Raw genomic sequence first — 18,352 nt, forward strand, 5'->3', positions numbered from 1 at the left:
ATTTTAAATGGAAATAGGCATATATAGCTGCGTGTTTTTGTGATACAAAAATCAGTCTTTGGAAGCAGTGATCGGCTTTTGCATTCAGTGCTCAACTGCTACATGCAAAGATATAAAGTGTAATTCATCTGGCCTAATTAACGCTAATGGCAGCAAAGAGAAACCTTGTGTTCTTTTGGGTGAACTTCAGTGCGTCCTGTGTGCTTTCCAGGCATGAATAAGTCTCCAGTGTGAACTATTGAGCATCAAGCAGCGAATGTTAGGCTATATCTCAGTGTCAGTTCCTGCAGTGTGACGTGGGTAAATCATTTTGAGGCCAATATGTTTATTTTAGAAAATAATGAATCGAACGATACATTAAAGACTTTGTGGCATAGCATTTGCCTTGATGCCTTCACACAAGAGTGACTGTTTGTGACCAAGATGGCACTGTTTGTTGGCAGCATACCTTTATGGATGGCGGTGTTGGACACTCATGACTCCCAGAGGATTAATCCTAGTTTGTGGTGGTCCTCTGACTTTTCCTCTTGTGCCACAATGTGGTTCATATTTGTTTGTTTAAGCAAAATTTCTCAACCACCATTGCAAGGGTGGCTAGTTAAAAATAAACAAACCCACCAAGGGCCTTCATCTCATTTCATCATCAGGTTATAATTTCCATTTTTTTCTGACCGAATCCCTGCAAAAGTAACTGATATTACCATCAGCCTCAGCTGTACTTTGTATTTATTGCCAATTAGATAATACTAATATGCTAAACAAAGATGGCGAAGATGATAAACTTTACCCCTGCCTCTCATCACCATGTTAGTATTGTCATTGTGAGAATGTTAGCATGCTGATGTTAGCATTTAGCTCAATGCAATGCTGTCCTACAGCCTCAGCTGCTAGCATAGCTGCATTCTTAGTCTTGTTATAATAACCTGATGACAAGAGGTTAGAAACTGATATTGAATGATACTCTGCACCATCAACTGTTCTTATTCATGCTGTATTCTGTTAGCAGTCACTTACAGTTGAGGTGGAGCCCACTCTGTCACACCTTCCTCTTATATCTCTTTTCCATCATGAGTTCTTCACAAGAGCTTTATTTTGTAGTCACTGAAGATTTCACATTCGGGGGTGTCAATTTAATTTACTGGCTAATAAAAAGGGGTCCTTTGAGATTTTAATGGTGATTGCAGACCATCCAGAGAACCAATAACAGCTGATTGCTGGGATGGGGAGGGTACCTTCATTCTCTGCACAGCTTCACTCCCTTTCAACCGGAGCACTTCATCTTTGCCTGCACGCTCTTTACCCTGACAGATGAAGTTCCACTGTAAATACCAGACACTGTTTCTTCTGATCCACAATGCTATTGTTATGTTTCCCGTATTGATTTCACAGAAAAACGATGGCAAAATTTCTTTCTTCTTTGTTTTGTTTTGTTTTGTTTTGTTTTGTTTTTTTACCTGCAAAGCTGGCCTCTTCACTTCCTGTCATTTCAAGAAGTCTGACTGATTGAATGATGGGTTGGCCTGGTCATTATGCGTTCTGGATTTGAATAAAGTCATGCTGGGGCTTCCTCTTAATTGGCTGAAGATGTGTACGGAAATGCTTCAGTCTTAAACAGCAGGAGAAACCAATAATAAGGCTGACGGGGGGTGAAACCTAGGTGGAATATAGCACAATGTAGCTGATTAATAGAAACTTTTGAGAAAACTCTGCTGGGAAAATGTGCTGCTCAAAGCAATATTCAGTACACAGCAGACATCTGTCAAAGAAATTATTCCTTAGAAAATGCTAGTCTTTTCTGCCAATTTGTGTCTGTGTGTGTTTATAAGCAAGTGAGTTGCAATCAGATAATCAACCATTATTTTTATTCTCTGTTGCGAATTACTTGGCGTGAAAATGCAGCTCTGTGTATGTGTGTGTGTGTTACACTAAATGAAACACAAGGAAAGCATGCACACAAACACATTTTACGTGCACCGCCTGAGAACGTGTATGTCATTTGTGCAGCAGTGATGTTTTATGTTTTATCTCCCACTATCTTCACCGAGCTCAGTGATGAGGACAGTCTAAGTGTTCCAGACCTCTCAGTCTTTTATTGGATTACAGGCTTCAAAATTAAATAGAGGCATGTGCAAGGGTTGGAAGGCCAAAGGGGAGTCAGACGGGGCCGACGTAAAGTCACTGTGTTTCTGATCTTTATTGGGAGTGACACAGACACAACCTCCCTCCGTCCAAACAAGCACACACACACAAACACAAATCCACATGCACATTTCCCTCTATTGATTAGATGAAAAAAAGGGTTGAGGTCAGCAAGCATATGTCTGAATTTCTTTCTCTCTGTCTCTCACACTCCATTTATCTCTGTCTGATTCAATACTCTCCTTCCCCCATCAGGGGGCCATGCTTCAACCATAGATCTGTGACTCCCCCTCTCCCCCGCAACTGACCCGCTCTCACACTCTCTGGTTTCTTTTTGTCTGTCTCTTTGCCCTTCACTTGACATGCATAAATCAATCAGTCAGTCCAATTTCATTCAGAGCAAAGCCTGATGGATTTACCTCAGAGTCACTGTCCTGATAAAGTTAACAGTATCTACAGTGTAATTACCTTCCAAATTAGATGATGTGGTTATGACCACGGATTTGATTTGGCTTCATCTTCAGTTATTACACACACAACAACAAGAGGAACAACAAAACATGTAGAAAGGAGTACATTCAGAAAGAAAAGCATTTCATAGTCCGAGCTTCCTCTGAAATGGGGCAAACAGTTTTCATGCTGGAGAGCTGGACCCCCAGAGGGGCGCTAGATTGTTTCAGGTACTGGAGACGACTATAGGATGAAAATAAAACACATTTTTATAAATGTCTATAAACCCATTGTACATTTTATGATTTTTTCATATCTTTCCTGTCAGATAGACGCTGATTGTTTTCAATTGTTCAACCTCCTCACACAGTTAGCACAACAGGACTTTTTGTGGATGCAACAACGAATGATTTTTTCTTTTCTTTGACTCAAAACTGCATTCAGCTCATTCAAATGTGTTCACCAAACAATATTTGCATTCTCTATTTTAAAAATAGATGCACATCTCAGCTCTCAGCTCAATCTTTAGGCAGAACCTTCAGAACCTTCTTCAGAATCTTCAGACGACAACTAGTGAATCATATCTCATCTTGAGAGCTACCTACAGATACAAAAATGCTCAAAGTCTTTTAATTCCATGGCCAAATATAAAACGAGACTTTTTTAAAAAAATAATTTTTAATTATTTGTTCCTGTTTTACATACTCTTTTCATTTTCTATCTATCTTTTGCTATGGAAAGTTTGTTAAAAGACACAAGACAGACTTTACATTGTACACTTTTAATGCTATCTACAATAAAGTCATCATTCATTCCTCAACAGCATAAGCATAACTATGAATATTAAAATGTTAACCTTTTACATTATTACACTTTATAATTGACTGGTGTCCAAAGCTGGAGTAAACAGCACTAACAAATGTCTTGGAGACAAGAATTTATTATTTGCAAATTTGGCAAATGTATCTAATAATATGCAGACAGTCATAAATATTCTTCATATGGATATTGATATCTTATTTCTACTCTAAAATCTAAGTTTAGCAATTAGAACTGAAACAAATCCTGTTTCTGACCAGCACACGGGGTGTCTGCATTTGGTGCAGATGCAGAGAATAGCATGATTAGTGTGTAAATCATCAGCAAATGTGCAAGACTTGTAATTAAGGACAGATCTGTAAACACGTCATGACATGTTGAAAATTAGTTTCTCCTTCTCCTTCTTCTTCTTAGGTCTTAGAAGCTGTGATAAAGCTTGAGCTCTGTGAATTGAAGCTTCTTTCCCATGCGGCAAACCTTAATCATCCATGCACACTCTGACTAAGTAAACTACAAACAAAATTAAACTTCAGCTTTGGTACTAGCCTGTGATTAGAGTTTTTACTGTCTTCCTCTTCAGTAATAATAAGGGCAACGTATTTAAAAGGTACACATATCAAAATGTCATAAGTCCAGTAAACAACAGCTCCCACAGACTTATCTGTATTTTCAGCACCCGTCTGATTTAGGGCCTGTACCTTCACAGTAACATCAGGGAGCTGATTCATTAAACAAGCCATGCCTGAATCTTAACGCGTTCCCTCACAGACTGAGCTGATAGCTGATCAATAGTTGCCAGACTCAATCAACCCCCTCCCACCCGCCAACCTCTCCGGTCACTTCAGCCCCAGCTGCCTCAGCTCCAGGGCTGATTTGTCCTCCAGTGTCTCTGTCATTTGTCTTTAGATTTTCCCTCTATCTGATAGCTCCAGTGCTTTTCAAATGCCCTTTCCACATGGCCTTACCCCTGTCACTGATTTATGTGTGTCCCTGCTCATCACTTCAGGTTCATGATCATTTGAAAAGTCATTTAGACTCATATTCATTTTTTCTTCAAAGACATTAAACAGTTTGCCACGTTTAATGTAGACGTTTATGTATGCTGTTTCAAAAAAAAAAATTTAATTTGCAAATATGATTTTTTTTTCCCCCACAGTGATGGAAAATTTGGAGGACTTTGCACTGATTGCTGCATTAACCAAGTTTTTATTTCATGCATCATAATTTGATTCATGCTTTAGACCTTTTAAGATGTACAGGACATCTCTGTGTTCGTTCATTCCTTCGACTCCAGATGTTTTTTTGCTTTTTCATTTTCTCATTTGACTCTTGTCGCTTCCCTCTATAGGCAATTCCCATGTGCAGTGAACTGTGAAAAAAAAAAATTGTACCCCCATTCTCAAATATATGCACGGCCATTTACACACACAAGCATACAGGCATACTGTAAAGACAAAAGTCATTATTATGCATGAGCAGGCAGCATCATGCTCACGTCGATGTCATTACCATTATAAAATGCTTGTCATGGCTGGATTGGGAGCTCTCATGGCTGCCATGTGCAAAATGTAAAGTCCTAACTTTTTAAAACTGCAGCTCTGAATTATTGTAACGCCGTTGATGTCTGTCAGGGATGGCCAAGGTTTTTATGACAGTAAATCCCTATATTTACTGTCCTTTACTATCTCCTTACATCCATTTATGTTTATGTTTATGATATTTGGCAGACATTCTCTGCTAGAACGACTCAGAAATGTTTCTCATTAAGAACACTTGATCAAATGATCACACACATTTAGATCCAATCAAATCATCCCAGTGATCTGCTGATTATGAGCTGATTATGAGGGCAACAAAAACTGGTCTACATAACATCTGATCTTCTGTTTTTATTAATTAAGCCACTGCAGTAAATCATAAGCTTATGATCAAAGGCCCCTGTAATAACTGATCATCTATTCAAAAGATCCACGCATACACATAGAAGATGAATGATGTATAACTGCATTATAGAATTCCGCTGATGAAAGGTAAATATCCTTATCTGCACATGGAAGAGCTGACCGGTGAATGATTGAATCCAGTTTTCTTCTTGCCTTTGGTAATACCTAATAATCAGTTTGTACACCATCTGCTGACTGAAAACACTAACTGCAATCTGACATGAACATGCCTAGTAGGTCTACAAAAAGTCAAGTACCCGGTAAAACAAGAAGCCTTTTTTGCTGATGTGTTGCATGAGAAAGAAAGTGGGGATCTGAAGCATGACAGGTTCATCTCTTTGTTGCCTCTCCTGCTCTACTTTTTTTTATTTTACACAGTGTATATAGTCATAAATTTAACAGTATCACATTTTTGAGGTTACTTACCAGTGCAACATAAAGGAAAACACACAAAAAGGATAATAAATACACAATATTTAGTTATATCAGTTCTTCTTATCTTATTTAATTATTTAACTAAAGTCTTTCATTAAAATCATAGAGGGTTTAGGGTACCAAAAAGTCGCAGGAATGCCAGATATAGAGAATACAGAACATAAAGTCACATTTTTAAATAGGCAAGTGTCCCAATAGTTTTATCTATAACTTCTTTTTTCTTTCTTTTTTTAGGAGTGAATTATGCGTTAAGCCTAAATGTAAGAGATGGCTAGACAGGATGTTTTATTAAAAGTAATGAACATTTTAAAGTGTATGAATCATGAAGTAAAATGCACTACAGTCACCAAGAGAGAATCTGATGCAAGAGAGATGTGTCACAAATCTCTGTGGACCTACAAAGTCAGACAGAAGATTGTGAATCAATAAGAAACTGGAGCACAAAATGTGTGAGGTCACATGTCGTCGTATAATTCATATATCAGTGTGTGTCTTGCACAGCCCCCTGTAGTACAGCATGAGGTGACATGCTTTTTCACACTTAAGAATATGCAGTTAACAAGAGCAGGAGAGAAAAACAAAATGGCGGTATTTAACATGATAAACAAACAGCTGCTGGTCTGCTTTGTATTTTTAGTCAAAGCGTGCGCCATATGTAGGGTAATCTCTTATAGTTGTCACTTCTACACACACACATATATATATATATGTATGCGAATTACCCGATTGTAAAAAAAAGAAAAAGAAAAACATCGGAAAAAAGGAAATCTAAAGGAACTTTTATTCCGGTACAGTAGATGGCAAAATGCGACTGTTGGTTTGTTACAAAAAGAAACGAAGAAGACGCAGAAGCGGAAGAGACGTGGCACATAAACAGAGAGAGGAAGGAACCAGTTAGCAGTAGTCAAGTTTGCTGATGACGCCTCTTGGAGCCGCTTTCAATGCAAATTTCACAACAAGGCTTAAATGACAGTCGTACAACATTACCTGAAACGAACGGGACTTTATTAAAGTCTGTGTGACAGGTAATATGTAATTATTTGTCAGTTGCGTTTGAACTTCCTCAAGTCCACCAGCTAGTTAGATTAGCGAGCTAACGTTACCTCACCTGTCAACTTTCAGCTAAGGTAGCAGCTACTGTTAGCTTAGATAAATGTTAATTTCCCTAAAACTGTTATCGCTAACAAGTTGGTAAACATGACGAAAGCCCTATCGAAGCGGGTACTAGGGTCAAGTTCGCTGAAACCACAACATTAAGGGGGCAGCCAGTTACAGTTAAAGAAGTACAAATCACGTCAACAGCCAGTAGCATGAAGTGCTGGCTGCCATTGATAACCAGCTAACAAGTAAATGAGTTGTGTTACTCCAAAAACCTGTCTGTTTCGATAATGTAGCGATGATTTGACCTTCATAATTGCTGCTCTCATTCTGTAACGTTTTAACATTACAACCTGTGTTATGTTGGGGCTATTCGCCGTGTTTAGGGCTGTTCCACCCACTACTTGTGACACGGCAATAGGGTTAGGTGAATAAAGTAGACAATGAACATGTATGAAAAGGCCTTCATAATTCCTGTAACCTAGCCAACACAGACACCTCAGAAAACGTCACTTAAGTATAATAACCATATAAAATATAAAAAGGATAATAGCATTAAGTTGGCAATATGGCTAAAATTGTCTTGTCACAGTAGTGTCCTTTTGTACATACCGCAATCTTAGTTATTAAAAAAATACTCTTAAAAATACTATTAATGGATAAGATAGCAAGAAAAGAATTTCTGTATCTGGCTATACCAGCAATTTAAATACCTGACAAATAAGGAACTTCATCACACTGATGAATCCTCTCAAGATATACCACCCACCACTATATTGACCTAACATATCTACAAGCCATGCTATCTGATGTAGATGTTTACATTCTGACCTTGATTGCCTATTTAATATTTATGATTATCGAGCATAATTGATGTGAGTGAAGAGTCACTACAACACAACCCCCTGAGGCCCAAACCCTCCTATTTGTTTGTGATTTAGACTGTAAGGAAAATGAGGAAGGTCGCTACACTGAAAGTTGTTACAACCAATCTTTTCTACTGTGTTGCTCTAGTTTGTATCCAGTCTCATGACACATAGGCTCAGCAAAAAATTTTATGTCACATGATTTTGCTGGTAAATAAAGACATGTTCTTCTTGCTTCAAAGTTCTGCTCACAATAAACAGGCAGATGCTGTGTAATTTACTGAAACCTAGATTTGTTCATATGTTCTCAGCACATCGCAGGCGGCTATGGGTCTCTGCAAGTGTCCAAAGAGGAAGGTGACAAATTTATTCTGCTTCGAACATCGAGTAAATGTGTGTGAGCATTGCCTAGTCTCCAACCACAACAAGGTTAGTGGGTAAACAACTCATAGACATTGTACATTGTCGTTATAAAAAAATGGATGATGTGTCTCCACTGTACAAAAATAAAGCCAAAGAATCCTGGATAGGAGCACTGTCATCTTATTATATTAGAAATGTACACTTGAACATATGTCAGCAGGGTAAGAACTACTTAAAGTGGCAGAAATGGCTTTGAGAAAAAAAATGGTTTGATGCACATTTTGTGTTTTTGGTTTTGTTCCTCTCTGCTAATATGAAGGGGGATGGGTTTTTGACTTATACTGGTGCCTGACAACAGGGGTAATCAAGATGTTTTGGCTTTACTTTTAGGGAGCTATCATATTGTCCATCTTCCTACAGTTGATGTTATCACATATTTTTGTGCAAAATGTGCAAAGTCACAATAAAATTCTTTATTTCTGTCTTCAGTGTATCGTGCAATCATATTTGCAATGGCTTCAGGACAGCGATTACAACCCCAACTGCAGTCTGTGTAATAGTCCACTGACTTCTCAAGACACTGTCAGACTGGTCTGCTATGGTAGGTTATCAGTTTTTTTTATTCTAAACTCACTGTTCATTACATCTTTGTCTGTGTGAAGCAAATCCATTGACGTTTGAAGGAACAGTTGTAGCTGGAATGCAGAAGCAGTTGAGATTAATGTAATTTTGTTTGTTGAGCCCATAACATTGAAAAATGACATCCCACCCCCTGTTCCACAGATGTGTTTCACTGGTCCTGTCTTAATAACTTGGCATCTCGACTGCCACTCCATACGGCTCCAGCCGGATACCAGTGTCCCGTCTGTCAGGGTCCTGTGTTTCCCCCTTCCAACTTGGCCAGCCCAGTTGCTGATGTGCTGAAAGAACAGCTGTCTTCTGTTAACTGGGCTAGAGCGGGTTTGGGGCTGCCACTGGTAAGAGCCTATTATTGTTAAATCCCTTGTTTGTTGATCTCACAACCATTAGACAGTCTTCCTGTGACGAAAACTGTGATTTTGTTGTTTTTAAAATGCTAAATGTATAGATATAATGTTCTAAGATATTAATGAAATGTCATCTTTGGTTGGCAGATTGAGGAGCCCATTGGGATCCTTGAGGAGACCACAGTTAATGATGTCACTGATTATACTGACTGGTCTACATTTGATGGTGAGCCTTAATGTTTACTCTTCATTACAAGTGTGCATATTTGTCAGGGACTCTTTTGTAGCTGTTTACACAATATTATTTCAGACTGTCCGTTTTCTGTTCACAGCACAAGATCAAAGTAACATTTACCCCAGCCACTCTTACAACACCAGCCTCAATGCACCACCAAATCCTGTCTCACCTCCAGCACAGGAAGATTTTGGAGGCCCTCGTAAAAATGGGACCCAGGAACACTCGGTGGTCAACTTTAATACTGCCACAAATGACACAGTTACAATACACGCAGGTAAAACAATGGAAACCCCTCTGAATCTGCCTTCTCCTACTGCTTTGAAAGTACAGCCTTGTCTTCCTTTATGAACCATGCAACATTCAAAGCAATTTTGGGTCAGTTTTGCGCACATACTAAACATTGAACATATTGTGTTGCCTTTTGCCCTTGTTGAGAGATTAACACAATTATTTTTTGGTATTCTTCAGCTTCATCACCAAGAAAGATCTACGACACTCGGGACGGGGGTCACAGCTCTGTCACACAGATTGACTTTGATGATGACAAGTACAGACGACGACCAGCATTAAGTTGGTTTGCTCAAATTCTCAAGTTAGTATCACATTCCAGAGCCTGTCTTTTATTGCCTACCTCACTAGGAATAAATCACTATACAAATGTCATTGTAATCCCCAGTTTATTAATTAATTAATTTTCATTTTCCGTCTCTTCAGAAATCGCACAGGTGGAAAGCGGACATCTTTCTCCTGGAAACAGCGGGTCTTCATGCTCCTTCTGGTTGGAATTCTGGGATTCTTTACGTTGATAATCATCATGGCTAAACTTGGACGTGCCTCCGCTGGCTCAGACCCAAATTTAGATCCCCTTCTTAATCCAAACATCCGTGTGGGGAAAAACTGATAAAAAACAAAAGTATTGCTTCCTTCTTTCCCCTCTGTTTTACACATTATAAGCCTGTGTAGACCGAGCAGAAATTGGACTGTCCACTACATGGTTAGCCCAGCAGAGGGGGCTGTTTACCTCCACTTGAATGGAAAGGAGAAAGAGACACGCACCTCCTTAGAATGGAGGCAATCTGTGGCTCCATTCGTTTATATCAGGCAGGAGGAACAGGCCCTTCACAGACCATAAAAAAAATCTCACAACAAGCGAAAAAACCTGCAAACTCCAAAGCTGACCAAGGCCCGGTGCCTCTCAACAAAGGATTATGTAATTGTTGCTTTGAAAAAAGCTTATGATGAGTGTGAGATGGGGTAGTATTTATATTTACAGTTACAGCTAACATTTGTCAGTGATCTTTGCAAGTTGATTTATTTTTAAGCTCAGTAGAAACTATAACACTCAATGTTGAAAGAATATCTTTTGCTGGCAGAAAAGTCAGAATGTACATAGTTAGAAACGAAATGTTCGCTAACGTTTATAAACTGACTCCGCTTGCTGATTTGATTGGAGTGGCCTTGTGCATTTCTCCTGTCGAGAAGATGTGGCCAGAACTGGAACCAAATATATCCAACACATGATTAATTACTATTTATGGGTGTCTGCATTACTTCTGAAACTGAGTGCATTGCTTTTAGGTTTTCCATACTGTATGTACATTTTCCTGGTTTTTTGACTGTCTATTAAATGGGAATACTACAGAATTTGTACAGTCCATGAACTGTGACTGTTATTTACTGTTGTGCATGAGTGAGCTTCTGAAATGTCAGTTTATGCACCTAAATGGAGATTAACTTATTTTATGTTATTTTAAAACTATGTGTTACTATTGCACAACATACTGTTTTTCCATTGCCCAGTGGGCAGGAAGCAGCTGCTGGCTGTAAGCAGCATGTTGATGCTTTCACAGACCAGTGATAATGAGAGTAAATAAGATCCCACACAGCAGATTCATTCCTTATCTCTGTATGTCCTACACTATAAATTGTTGCTTTTTTTCCGCACAATATTTGCACCCAAATGACAACATTTGTTAATAATTACTTAAAAAATGAGAGCTGGATGGGCAGGAAAGAGTAACCACTCACTCTCTTCTTCTCACTATGGCAAGACACTTCATTTATGTCTAATTCTTGAATTAAAACATTTACTTTCAAAGATAATGCTGTTTAGCTTATTTCAGGAGGTGGCAAGTAAAAGTAAAGGTATCTCTGCAATGCATTAACATGTGAATGACAAATTACTCATGACTCATGGCTCACTTATTGTTAAATTCTTGCAATGTGGTCAAACTTGGTCAAAATGTGTGTTTTTTTGTTTTTTTTAGAAAATATTAGTTGTTAATTGTGAAAAGATTATAAAAAGTGTTTTTTGGCCAGACAAGACTGGATAATGGCCTTTTATGCACAATGTCATTATCCCAAATGTAAATGATTCTGAGGTGAGACTTGGATTGTAGCTGAAGAAAACATGGATGTTAGATTCTCCAACCTTGAACTGAACATCGTGTACTTTTTACCCAGACTGTGAGAAAGAGGCAGACCTGCCTCTTGGATATACCTAATGAATGGACTCACTGTTCTGCTCAGCCAAGGCTTTACACAAGTTTTGAACCCTACTCCCCTGGTGGTGCATCCAGCTCAGCTTTAATGTCCTGCAGAAGTCAGTGAACTCAGCAATATAACAGAGACCAGATCAGGTCTGTGGACAGACATTGATTGTCATTGATTTTATTGTTTGTCAGCTTGACCCTACACAGACTACTTTTTAATAGAAGACAATTTACTAAGGAGTCCAGGCTAAAAATCAAATAATTTTGTAACTATTCACCAACTCATGTATTGTCACTTTCATTCTATTAGAAATTTTGTTGCAAGCTAGTCAATGACGCATGCACAGCTGGCAATTATAACCTCACGGTTCAGTGAGTTAGTGGCATCATCTTACCTTAAACACGCTCACGCCTTCTACTTACAGTTCAGTTCAAATTCAGATTCACTGTGGCAAGTTTGCTTGGTCCGTGATGGAAGTTTCTTGTTTAAAAATCTTCTCATCGTTACAGCGGATTTACAACTCGATGAGGGAAATTAGAAATGAAAACAAAAACACCTGGGCTGACACATCTGACAAGTGTTAGCAGCTACATCTAGAGGTCACAAAGTTATTTTTACTGAATGCCGTAACAATGCCATACAACTTTATTGTAACTTTATCACATGCCCTCTTTGGGATCCCTCATTATAACACCCTTCATCTTGGTGATATAAATATTCATCAATACATCACGTGCATGCATGTGAATGTTAGTTGCCTCTTCTAACTTTCCATTGCATTGGCCAAACTGTCACAGCAGTGTTGGGTTGCCATTGATTGTCACTGGATCTGAGCCATATTACATTGATTTAGGGAAAGCTGCCGGCGGCAATGAAGATACGTGGTGCAAAATTACAATGATAACAGATTAGACACTTGTATCACACCATAACGTTATGCTTTGTGTTGTCTTATATGTTTCCTGACATATGAAAATGGTTTAAGTCTGAGTGGTTTAAAATAACATCAGGATGCCTTGTGATGTGCAACTGCATTTGTCCCGCTATTGGAGTTCAATGTGTTTCTCGGTAATTCTGATTTATTAGATTGCTCAGTGCACTGACGTAACAGGGACATTCTAGTCAATAACTTAACACTTTGTAATTACCGTGAATACTGTAAGCAGCACAGTTTTTTTGTACCTCTGACCTTCCCCCATGATGACAACCATAGGTAGAAAATGACCTTTGTGATGAACTGTTAACATCTGGAGTGAAGATTTATAATTCATAAGTCTACTTTTTCACAATAATATTTTCACTCTGACAAACAGCAAGTACTAATATATACTGACTAGTGAGACATTACTTTGTGAATATTCTAAAAATGTAAATATTACAAGAAGATAGTGGGAGACATCTAACACCCAGCCACTACCATACCTTAGGTTATGCAGGCTCACCTCAGCAGCAGTTTACCTTTGACATTCTTTCCCTTACTGCATATAATATGTGACTCTGAAATGTTGGGAGATGGTGTTTTTGGGTTAGTGACTCATATCTTAGACATCAAACTGCAAAAAGTGTGCTGTCACATTAATGATCAGTGGTTTGATTGTTTTATTAAACAAAATCTGAAATCTGAATGTATTTGATTAAATACTTGCAATATTGTTAATCCTTTTTATTTTCTTAAACTGTTTTTGAAGGTTTGTATTTATAGTTTATGCAAATGTATAGTACATATTATTATTATTCTGTTTATTGTGCTGTGTATATATACACATATTAATGTATGTTACTTATTCATGTTGGAGTCTTTAAAGTACACGCATAAGTCATCATATACAGAACATTATACAGTAGTGTCAAATGCAGCTAGTAGCTCTGTCCGGGGGGGTTATTGATGTGTAAGTGGATGTCACGTGTCCCTCCCACTTCTATTAGAAGGTGCCTCACAGAGAAAGACTCACTGAGTTTCAATGGACACAACAGCCTCATCAGAACGTAAGTACATGTGCTGGCTCTATGGTAGATTAGAGACAAATATTCTTCTCTTAATTAACTCTAACTGAATTAATTCTCCCTCTCTGTTTCATATTGTTGCTTGTACCTTTACTAAGATGCATTTTGACCAAAAAAGTTTGTATGGGACAAATATTTTACATTTTTACCTCGTGTAGGCCTGTATTCATTATGTTGCACAATTGTGTTTTATTAATACTTTAGTTCAGCTCACAATTAGAGCATGAATGAAAACAGTTACCATGGTTCTAATTTTGCAGATGTTTTCTAAATGTATCTATAAAAAAGCATGCTGAATTGTGTTATTATGTTTAAATATAGAAAATATTTTTCTAGAGAACAGTATTGTTTCTGAGGACGACTCTCAGCCGCGCCACCGTTTGTTGGAGAATCTTTGCAGTTCTTCATATCCTGATCGGGACACTGAAGGCATCAAAAGTTGCGAGGCCGAAATGTGTGACCATCAAGAAAGAGACCACAAGTATGGAAAGACTGCTAACTCAAAATCTCAACAAATGAAGCACCATCGCCAAAATCAAAGCCATCACCGTCACCGTAACCAGCAAAACATACATCAGTCAGATGATAGTCAAGAGTAAGTTTGGACATATCATATCCAAGTTTTGTGTATGAAATCTGTTCTTAGTTTTAAAAAAAGATATTTAATTTTTTTATATATATTTTGCTGTAGTAAGAGTTCATTTGTTATACAATTTTAACTAACACATTCTCATTATCATAAGCTATCATCAGCCTTGTATAAAGATACTGTGCATTTTTAACATCCATGTTTTTTTTTTTTGAAAACAGCACCCATTCAACGACTGAGGACAGCGTTTTCAGTGATCATCACCCCGACCATCGATACGAGTTTGATCATGACAAGACTCGTCATTCCCACTCTCACCATTACCATCGCAAGGAAAACCATCGTCATGTTTCTCTTTCAGAAACTCCCTTGAGTTCCTCAACTGGTTCCTCTTCATCCTCTTCTTCCTCGTCTTCATCAACATCCTCTTGCTCCTCCTCTTCTTCCTCCTCTTCTTCCTTTTCTTCCTCGTCTTCCACGTCCTCCTCTAGCCTGTCCTCTGAGACTAGCAGTGAGTGTTTCGATAGCTATGCACTGAAGAAGCTCCAGCATTCACAGTCCTGTACTGACATTTCCAGGAAACACAAGTACTTTGAAGAGGGAGATGATACGGCCCCTTTGATAGATAAAAGTGGTTATCCAAATAAACTCCCACCCAAACAGGAACAAGAGAAAGGAAAGCCCTCTCACAGTGGCTCTACTCAGGGCACCTTAAAGAACACGCGGAGGATTACAAGAGGCTTGGGTAATGATGGAAGTTTCCGCAAAGCTAAATCACTTGAGGCTCTCACTGGACCCAATGAAAGAGAATGGCATGGAAATGAAGAGGGAAATGAAAAAGAGAGGAGAAAAGGTGAGGCCATGAAGAATTTAATCAAGGAAAAACAGAAGTTCTCTGCCTTCCTTAATGAGATCACTCGGCAGGTACTCAGCCCGATGAGACTCACCACTCTTGGGGTCACTGATGCACAAAGACCCAGCAGTCCCGGGCAGGCTTCTGTTAGATCCAGTAAGGCCAACAGCAGCACCGAGAAACTCAGACAGCAGAGGAGTCGACCTACCAGTCCAGATTCTAATAGCTCTAGTAAATACTCCCATACCAGCAAACACTCCTGCAAGTATTCCCATACCAGCAAGAGTGGAATTTCTCGCTCTAAATCTTTCCACCACCATCATGGTCACTGTTCTGCAGACCCTCACCATCACAAGCATCACAAGGCCAGAAATTGCACTGATGTTAGCTGTTTGAAAAGACGTCACTCATGGTCTCAAATTCCTCAACATCGCTCTCATTCACCTTCTTATAAGCACCATCACAATTCTGGCCATCATCATCACTATCACAGACACCACCACAGTCCTGCCTGTCATCCTGCAGACCACTGCAGCGCAACTCATCATCACCACGAAGACCACCACAGTTCAGGCCATCATCATCGCCATGGGGACCATCACAGTCCAGGCAATCACCATCAACATGGAGATGACCACAGTCCAGGCCATCATCCTCACCATGGAGACCACCACACTCTAGGTCTTCATCATCATCACCATGAAGACCACCACAATCCAGGTCATCATCATCATAACCATGGAGATCACCACAGTCCAGGCCATCATCATCACCACCAAAAAGACCACCACAGTCCAGGCCATCATCATCATCATAACCACGGAGACCACCACAGTCCAGGCCATCATCACCATGAAGAACACCACAGTACAGGCCATCATCCTCAACATGAAGACCAACACAGTACACACCATCGTCATCAACATGGAGACCACCACAGTACACACCATCGTCATCAACATGGAGACCACCACAGTCCAGGCCATCATCATCACCATGAAGACCACCACACTCCAGGCCATCATCATCATCACCATGAAGACCAGCACAGTCCAGGCCATCATCATCACCATGAAGACCACCACAGTACAGGTCATCATCAACATGAGGACCACCACAGTCCAGGCCATCATCATCACCATGAAGACCAGCACAGTCCAGGCCATCATCATCACCATGGAGACCACCACAGTACAGGTCATCATCAACATGAGGACCACCACAGTCCAGGCCGTCATCATCACCATGAAGACCAGCACAGTCCAGGCCATCATCATCACCATGGAGACTGCCACAGTCCAGGCCATCACCATCAACATGATGACCACCACGGTCCAGGCCATCATCACCACCATGAAGACCACCACAGTCCAGGTCATCATCACCATGAGGACCATCACAGCCCAGGCCACCATCATCATCACCACCATGAAGACCACCACAGTCCAGGTCATCATCACCATGAGGACCATCACAGCCCAGGCCACCATCATCATCACCATGAAGACCAGCACAGTCCAGGCCATCATCATCACCATGGAGACCACCACAGTCCAGGCCACCACCATCAACATGACGACCACCACAGTCCAGGTCATCATCACCACCATGGAGACCACCACAGTCCAGGCCATCACCATCAACATGAAGACCACAACAGTTCAGGTCATCATCATCAACATGGAAACCATCACAGTTCAGGCTATCATCATCAACATGGAAACCATCACAGTACAGGTCATCATCATCAACAGGAAGACCACCACAGTCCAGGCCATCACAAAGTACAACATTCTGAATCATATGTCAGCCAGCCCCTCCCCAAAAACAATGACGATGACCATGATGACCTTGATGACCACAACAGTAATTTAAGTCCAACTTCACGCAGGAAGCAGGAATCTGCTACTTCACCCAGGAATACTAGTAGCCCCTCTAGTCAGGAAGAGGAACAAACAAACTTCACTGGCTCATCATTACATAAAGTATGACATTTCTCTCAGGGTTTAGAGTATATTCATTTGTGAAATCCCTCCTTACAGTATGTCTATAAAGTAATTATTGCAAAGTCAATAGTTTCCTGTGTTATAACTGCTTAATTAACTGGTTATGTAATAATGTTCCACTCATTTTCTTACTTATTGATTTGGGCTTCAGACTGCATGTGACTGTGTACTAGATTAATTATTACAGAACAATAGATTAGTTATATTGAACAAACTAATGGTAATCAAACTGACATTTCAAAATTGATATTCTTTGTTCTTTTTTAATTTTTTCCAATACAGGAAAAGACACATGAACTGGGAAGAATCATGTAAGGGCCATGGCATTCTTTCAGGCTTGTTAGCTGATAAAAGTCATAGTCTAATATTTTACATAGATAAATTGGTTGCTCACTCAAATTATTTTCAATGTCAATATCATAGAATATCAATATCACAGAAAACAATGGCCTGTTTTACAGCCAACATGTACAATTTTATCCTCTATAATTCTATCCTAATAGGATACTACAGGAGCAGAATGTAGGACTGCACCAAAGTTTGCTGAAGACAGCAGTGAGGATGGAGTGTTTAGGAGAGGAGTTCATGAGCAGCCAAAAGCTTTTGGAAATGGAACTTCAGAGGACACGCATGGAGCTTAGCAACCTCTCAGAGAGGTTTAAGAGGTAAAGAAAGCACAGACAACACTTTGAGTCATCTTGAATGTAAGACATTAGAAAACTGATGTGTGGGTTTCATTGTCTTTGAGCATGCGTTTAGATTACATTTGCTCTAAAGTACAACACTGGATTATGCTATGCTTTTGCCATGGATATGCTAAAAAAATTGCACTATACTGAAAGAAAAATCCTTTTTATGTTTTATTAGGGGAATATCAATTTATGCTCTTCAGTAGACAGTTTAGGATCCCACATATTAAACTTAACCTGCAGAATCAGCTCACTCCTTATTCACTTAACCTGTCAAGCAAAGTCAGACTCATTCTTTTTTAATGTGTAGTTAGTCAGGATATCTAACAACAGTTGTGGATGCTTGCACTGAAAGTCTGTTACTATGTGTATTTTAATAGA

At 39.4% G+C, this 18,352-nt stretch overlaps 2 protein-coding genes across 2 annotated transcripts; both read left to right on the plus strand.

Annotated features, from left to right (window-relative positions):
* The first annotated feature begins 6,632 nt into the window (after nt 1–6,632).
* zfpl1 (zinc finger protein-like 1) lies at nt 6,633–10,981 on the plus strand. Its single transcript, XM_046411427.1, has 8 exons — nt 6,633–6,811; nt 8,062–8,179; nt 8,603–8,714; nt 8,897–9,090; nt 9,247–9,325; nt 9,432–9,611; nt 9,806–9,929; nt 10,052–10,981. Exons 2-8 carry the CDS (start codon nt 8,078–8,080, stop codon nt 10,236–10,238), a joined length of 978 nt encoding a protein of 325 aa, XP_046267383.1. The 5' UTR covers nt 6,633–6,811; nt 8,062–8,077; the 3' UTR covers nt 10,239–10,981.
* A 2,746-nt stretch (nt 10,982–13,727) lies between these two features.
* On the plus strand, nt 13,728–15,957 carry si:dkey-273o13.3 (uncharacterized protein DDB_G0271670). Its single transcript, XM_046411481.1, has 3 exons — nt 13,728–13,816; nt 14,645–15,541; nt 15,732–15,957. Exons 1-3 carry the CDS (start codon nt 13,728–13,730, stop codon nt 15,955–15,957), a joined length of 1,212 nt encoding a protein of 403 aa, XP_046267437.1.
* Nucleotides 15,958–18,352: the final 2,395 nt, after the last annotated feature.

Source organism: Scatophagus argus, chromosome 14, assembly GCF_020382885.2.
Source record: "Scatophagus argus isolate fScaArg1 chromosome 14, fScaArg1.pri, whole genome shotgun sequence".
NCBI lineage: Eukaryota > Metazoa > Chordata > Actinopteri > Scatophagidae > Scatophagus > Scatophagus argus.

Bases quoted from the DNA above. Each gene is read 5' to 3' on its own strand.
- si:dkey-273o13.3 (XM_046411481.1), top strand. From the start codon at position 13,728: ATGTCACGTGTCCCTCCCACTTCTATTAGAAGGTGCCTCACAGAGAAA. The intron at 13,817-14,644 runs GTAAGTACATGT...TTTTGAAAACAG, and splicing joins CACAACAGCCTCATCAGAAC to CACCCATTCAACGACTGAGG. The intron at 15,542-15,731 runs GTATTCCCATAC...CCTTCTTATAAG, and splicing joins ACCAGCAAACACTCCTGCAA to CACCATCACAATTCTGGCCA.
- zfpl1 (XM_046411427.1), top strand. From the start codon at position 8,078: ATGGGTCTCTGCAAGTGTCCAAAGAGGAAGGTGACAAATTTATTCTGC. The intron at 9,091-9,246 runs GTAAGAGCCTAT...TTTGGTTGGCAG, and splicing joins CGGGTTTGGGGCTGCCACTG to ATTGAGGAGCCCATTGGGAT. The intron at 9,326-9,431 runs GTGAGCCTTAAT...TTCTGTTCACAG, and splicing joins TGACTGGTCTACATTTGATG to CACAAGATCAAAGTAACATT.